At 37.1% G+C, this 7,190-nt stretch overlaps 1 protein-coding gene across 1 annotated transcript; it reads right to left on the bottom strand.

Moving 5' to 3' along the window:
* Positions 1-799: 799 nt before the first annotated feature.
* On the bottom strand, positions 800-6,912 carry LOC132612702 (probable disease resistance protein At4g27220). Its single transcript, XM_060326808.1, has 3 exons — positions 6,513-6,912; positions 2,590-3,182; positions 800-2,227 (listed from the first exon to the last, which is right to left on the bottom strand). The coding sequence occupies exons 1-3, from the start codon at positions 6,910-6,912 to the stop codon at positions 800-802; spliced, it is 2,421 nt and encodes an 806-aa protein (XP_060182791.1).
* Between the last annotated feature and the right edge of the window lie 278 nt (positions 6,913-7,190).

A 7,190-nucleotide genomic window follows, 5' to 3' on the forward strand; every position in this document is an offset into this window, starting at 1 on the left:
GAGCTAAATTAAATTAGATTAGTTTAATATTTTAAAATTAAAATTTAGATATTCCAAAATTATACAAAAAGTACTATAAGTTGCAACTCTTCTTATACCAATATGGTAAAAAGAATACATCTTAAAATATTGATCAAAATTCATATAGTTTGACTCTAGAAAAACATAATATTTGGTGACGGAGGGAGTACATCACAATATTTGTTTTTCTTTCTACGTGAAGAATTAATGAAAAATTAAAATATAGTATTTTAGAATCTCTGCCATAAAAATCAACGAGAAAAAAATCTCATATTTTTCTTTAGAAGAAACTACCTATGATCCAATAATTGCATATCCTCTGATGTGCCTGGATTATTTAAGAGGACCTTACTAAATACCTAGACTAAAGCAATCTAATTTACTTCTATATTAATGAAATTTAGAGCAAAAAGCTTTTGAAATAAAATAAAGATACTTAAATACAAGCTTTGGTTTATTAGCATTCCCTTTTTTTTTTCCACATCAGCAGGAATTAGCAAAACAAAACATTGTTACATGAATTACACCAAAACAATTCAGCCTCAACTCTGGAAGCTGATTAAAGGGGGAAAAAAAAAACATTTAGTCATAGGCAGAAAAAAAATACACATAACTTATTGAGTAAATGCCTTAAACCCTATGCTGCTCGGATTATCCAAAAATATTGTTGTGCGTGTCAGATCCTCTAAAAATGCACTACTTTTGGAAGATTATGCACATGGACCGTTATAATTTTTTAATAGCCCCAGTAACATAACTTAAATAAAAAATACAATTCTTACAAATATTTAACAAAGGGCTGAAGCTCATTTCTTGTGCTTGGATGATCCCATTCCAAAGATTCCCACCATTCTTTATCATTTGAATGTATAGCAATTTCTTTGAGTGTAGAGGGAATTTTGAGTTTCTCATCTTCCTCTTCAGGGGAAAAAAAGAAAGGCAATTTCCTTAACTTACCACATTCCTTTATTGACACTTTCTTGATTGAGTTACAAACCATTTTTCCAGTGCATATGCTTTTCAATTCTGGCAAAGACCATAAGCATATTCTTGTCAATTTTGGAAGGACGACGAGTCCATCATTTTCGTCTACAATTATTTCCTCTATTTGACTACAAGAAAGGACATATATCCTCTCAAGATTTTGCAGGTTCGAGCATAGATTGATTGGAAGTAGCTTCTTGATATTGTGACATCTTTCGATTCGTATCATTCTAAGGAAGGAAAAAATACCAGGCAGAGGAATTGAAGAACTCAAACTTGTTTCCCACTCGTTGAAAATACCAATAAAACTAGGCAATTCAAGGAGATCAAGATGCTCGAGAGAATGAAATGAGACGGATTCTTGTCCCTCTTTTACCTTGATAAGGTACTCTATTTTGTTGCACCAGCGAACTTTGAAGTACTTTAGATCTTTAGAATCATAAAGACATGGCAAACAATCCGAAAGACAGCCACTGAAGTTATTGCAGCTCTCAATTTTTAAGTGTTGAATGTCTTGTGGAAGCGATAATACTTCATCTTCTTTTCCAAGTCCATAACACTTGACTAATTTATCCGAAATTCTTCCATGATTGAATTGGATTTGTGTCATTGGTCCTAAGCCATCATAGTCACCTACTAATATTCTGTAAAACCCAAGGCATCCCTCATTTTCTTGAGCTATGATGAATCGGTTGAAGTCATGAATATTAGAGAACCTGCCTTGAAATTCTTCCAACTCTTTTAGCATCTCTAGTTGCTCACCTTGTACGTCCATATGATGCGATAAGACTAGGCGTAGCAGAGTGGAGAGCTGAGGCAATATCCCTATTGGTATTTTCTCGACCCAACGCGTTGCATACATATTCAGGCATTTGAGGCTCAACAGAGCCTCAAGGGATTCAGGCAGAGTCTGAATCCCGGTGCCACTTAAGTCCAATTCTTGCAATGACTTGAGTTTTTCCAAAGTTGGAATTGATCTAAGATTCCAACAAAATGCAAGCAAGAGCGCGGTGAGATTCTCCAAGTCGGATACAGAATCAGGCAATTTCTCAATGCAAGTATGGCCTAAATCAAGAACACGTAACTCCTTCATGTGCTCGAAGAAAGAATCTGGAATTTTCCATAAGTGATAATTCTGCTGCAACATCAAGGTTGTCAGTCTAGGACAATTAGCTGATGTTCCTGGTGGAATTTCAGCTATGTTGTTCCTCATTAGAGATACCTGTTAGGAGCAAAAATTTAGACGAAAATTATTATTTTTGTTCCAAGATCTATCATATCAAATTATTAAGAAAATAAACAAAATGCAGAAGTGTACATGAATCCATGAGTATTAACAAATTTCTTCATTCTTACAGCTATTGATCTTCCAAACCAAAGACGTACAAATGTCATAATCATATGTCCAATTTGGAGACCATAACCCTAGTTATAATTGTGCGTTGTTTCGTTATTTCTAGTTTAGCTCATCATTATACATAAAAACTCATACTTAGTGAGGTGTCTTAGGCCGATTCAACGTTAAATGTTAACAAATTGCTTTTAATTATAACAAAACCTTGTAATAATAACAAATAACAATACCTTGTCCAAATTTTCCAGCCATTCATCCTCCATTGGTGCATCATTCAGTTGAACTCCAGCTTTCACCATAAATATAGGATTTTCTTTAGTGATCCTAAGCGCCATATCTCTAATCAGATTGTGCATTTTCACACATTGATTACCTTCACTGTCTATGCCACTTTCCAACAAACATACACCTTCCAATCTGTTCAATATTTCATATCCCTCTGCAAATTCTGCCTCGCGAGTCTCTCGTTCATCGATTAGCCCCTCTGAGATTAACCTACTTATCAATTGATCCTTAGATATTTTCTCATCTTCTGGATACAAACAACAATACAAGAAACATTGTTGTAGCTTTTGTTCCTTCAAGCAGTTAAAACTATATAACAACATATTCATAACATCATTGTTCTCCCCTTTAACTGACTCTTGAATAGTAATATTTTCCAAAGCCTTTCTCCATTGATCAACATTATCCAATTCCAATTCTCTTAGTCTTGTAGCTATTGTAATAATTCCAAGTGGAAGGCCACTAGTACAATTATTTACCATAGATTTGGCAATTCCTTCAACTTCTAGAGGAATCACTTGCTCATTTCCAAGATTTTCTATAAACAAACTCCAAGATTCCTCTACTTCAAGTGTTTTCACTCCAAATTTCCTTTGACATCCCATATTTCGACACGTTTGGAGCAAAGAACTTGTTACTATCAATCTTCCCCCTTCAACTTGTCACGACCCAAACCCCGTGGGCCGCGACTGGTACCCTAACTGGGCACCCATACGTACCTACCTGATCGAACTCGAACCATACAGAGTTTTTTTTTTTTTTTCAAAACAGAAGTACAGAAGTAGGCCGATACAAATACGGCGTGCGCGTAACATACATATATATACATATACCTGAACACACAGACATTTACAGATAAGCCGATAGGGCTAACATACAGACGGAACCCGTAACCCACACATCTATCTACAGGCCTCTACAGACATACAGAATCATATGACGGGACAGGGCCCCGCCGTACCCAGAATATACAGACATACGGAGTACACAAAGACAGAAGATATATATACCAAAGCTATATGCTCCGAGTCAAAGGAGCTCTTCAAGTAGCAGAGTCGGAAACCTACGCGGGCGGCGTATCACCTGGTGCGTCTGTACCTGCGGGCATGTAGCGCAGCCCCCGAAGAACGGGGGTCAGTACGGAAAATGTACCGAGTATGTAAAGCAGAAACGTAACAGATATAAACATAGTCCGAACTAGAGTCACAGAAATATAACGGGCAAAATCATAAGTCAAACTAACGGACAGAGTTATGATCCAGACAGACATATAGAATCGTGTTACACACAAATGAACAGAATTATAGTTCGGACAGACAGACGGAATCATAATACGGACAGACGAGCAGAATCTGAATCCATACGGACATACAGAAGCAGAAGCCATACGGACATACAGAAATAGTCGTAACACAGACGGACAGACAGTAGTATGACGGACAGAATTATGCATGCAGAGTAGCACAGAGTCATACAAAATCATACAAAGGCGTGTGCTTTATAAATACAGATGGCACACGCATATATTCATACAGATCCCGGCCCTGTCTGGGGGCGCGGTAACAGAACCCGGCCCTCTTAGTACGGGACGCGGTGGACAGACAGAATCAAATCAGATCATATGCCATCCTGGCCGCCATCCCCATACACAGATCATACAGACATACAGATCCCGGCCCGTACGCCGAGGGACGCGGTGAACAATGCAGAGAAAATATGCACGATAACAGAACCTGGCCCGGGTCGCAGTGAAAGAATGCATTGAGACAGACACGAATCGATAAATGAGAAACCACCTACCTACAGACTCAACATACAGACTCGATCAATCAGAAGGGTGCCAAACGGCGAGCCAAAATCAGAATATCCAGATAGTATGCATAGCACGCGCTCATATCCTAGTTAGGAAGGCACGACAGATTATCAGAATGGGATGCTCGGATGTTCAGAAATAATATTGTATAAATTACACAAAAATATCCATAATATTCACAAAATAATAGTTCAGAAGTTTTTGGAGAAGATCGGACCAAAACAGAAGTATTTTAAAAATCGTACCGGAAGTATCGGGCCTTGTGGGCCCACCTCGGACCAACCCGAGGCTACATACGTAAATTACTGATGATTGACCTTATGAGGTCACCCATACTCATTCGGAAGTGTTCCGACTCCGTTTGGGGAAGTTTTGTACAAAATCTCACTTTAAGGGCAATTTGCAATAAAATAGTTTCAATTGAATTGAAGGAATTGGAGCGGTTTTCCGTCTCGAATTCCGGGGAACGGAGTCGGACCTAGGGCTCGCGGCCAAGCCTACCACATCCAGAACATGCCTAGGAGCGTATAGAAGTGCTTCACATACCTCGATGGCGCCTTATGCTCGCTTGGCGTCACTCCAAATTTCGTCCAAAATCTGGAAATGGTCAAGTTTACCGTTTGGTTAGTTCCATTCTTTCAATATTCTAACTTTACACATAATTGCCTACCGAAATTTTGGCAGCATTTCCTCTGTATATACGACATCCCCGAGACTTAGCTCGGCTCAATTTAGCAACACAACAACCCAGAGGAGACATCCAAACAACAACAAACATCAATAAACACTAAATCATACCCTATGGCATTATTAGCCACCTTTCGACACGACGAATTATCTTTCGTTTCAAACTTACATTTCCAACCAAAACTTATTATTTTCATAGCCATTATCCATCAAAATCATTACGACATACATCGGAGGCATCCATAACATGTTCACATAATATTCACAAGATACTCATAAAATTCACAAACATTCAACTTTCCATCAAGTCACTACTTTTCCAATCCCTTCCTAACTTTCAACATGCAAACTCATCAACACATTTTTATATTCCAAGTTCATTGTCATAAGCATAATTTGCCTCTTAACACTTTCATTTTCACTTATACACAAGTCATAACAAAGTTCAATAATTTCCTTCAACAACTTAATAACCAATCTTCCATAACAACATAATTAACATGCTAACAAGATTCAATTCACCTTCCAACACCAACACACACCACACGGCCACATGCTATATTTTCCAAATTTCACTAGTTCATTCCACTTTCATTTCTAATACAATTTCCACCACACTACAACTAACTTACACAAGAATTCAAACCATTAAAATCATGCAATAACCCTATATGCATTCGGCCACACATCCAAAAATTCCAACACACCAAATTTCCATATTTTTCATTCATTCACACACACTACAACATACATACATCATTTTTAACACAACAAAATCATGAAATCCTTACCTTTCTTCAAGTTCTTCACTTGGGGTTGAAGTTGTTTCCTTGTCAAGATGCTTACATCAACTTGTAGAGAATCTTGTGCTTAGCAATAATCTCTCAAGAGTTGAACTCTTTAGACCAAAGGATTGGCTCCAAAATTTTTTTCTTTATTTTCTTTCTTTTTTCTCTCCAAACCCGAATTGCTCCCTTGTTCTTCTTTTTTTTTTTCTTTTGTTCTTGGTTCCTTATTCTTGAAGCTTCTTTATACTTATCCATCATATGGATTTGTCACATGGAAAATTAATAAATCCTTGGGCTTGGGCTAGGTGGTGGCCGGTTGGGCCTCTCCCATTTGGGCCTTGCTTTATTTCATTTTATTGAGCCCACTTTGGCTAATTTTTTTTTGTAATTCATGGAATAAGTTTCCAAAATTCCAATTTTGCCCTTGGCCACCTTTCGTAATTCCACCCCATTGAATTCATAACTCACACATTCATACCAAGTAGTGTCCAATAGTGGCCTTATTCATCACAAGTCAATTTATCTTGAACTTTCCGAATGATCAAAAATGTCGGATGTAACACAACTTTTAGAGGATTACCTAACATTTTCAAAGGTACATCTTCCAACACATCATCTAGTATTAGTACAAAATCCTTTTTCCTTTTGAACGATTCATGTAACGCGATCGCCCTCTTCTCTTCATCTTGTTCCACTAAAAGATCCAATCCAAGGGCTAGAGCAATATCACCTTGCAACCCCTTGATGTTGCATTGTTGAGAAACATTTATCCAAAAAACTTGGGATTGAGTTTTTTGTTCAAGAATATGATTGATGAGCTTGGCTAATGTTGTTTTTCCAACCCCTTTAACTCCATATATACCAATGCTTGTTACTTTATCTTTCTTTAAACATCTCCAAATTCTTTCACATGTTCTCTTGTTTTCTTGACCAAATAGCTTTGTTGGGAAAAATGACTCCCCTGCTTCATTTGCTTCCATTTTTGTCACAAAATATTCAAAGGAGTTCTTTTAATCTTTTTACCCCTAGGATTAATCAAGAAACAAGATTAAACACAAAATCCTGTTTGTGTTGCAAAATTACACAAATAAGCTATGAAGAAGAAATAAAACTTGACAAGGATATTGTCATAAACTACAAGGATTTCTAAGCTGAGTTTCAGAGAATTATGGAAAGAGTATAAAAGTGAAAGAGTTTGTTGTGACCGGTATAAAATATATTTACACAATTAGTACACTTTAAAGGTAATTGCAGCTAA

This window comes from Lycium barbarum, chromosome 10, assembly GCF_019175385.1.
Source record: "Lycium barbarum isolate Lr01 chromosome 10, ASM1917538v2, whole genome shotgun sequence".
NCBI lineage: Eukaryota > Viridiplantae > Streptophyta > Magnoliopsida > Solanales > Solanaceae > Lycium > Lycium barbarum.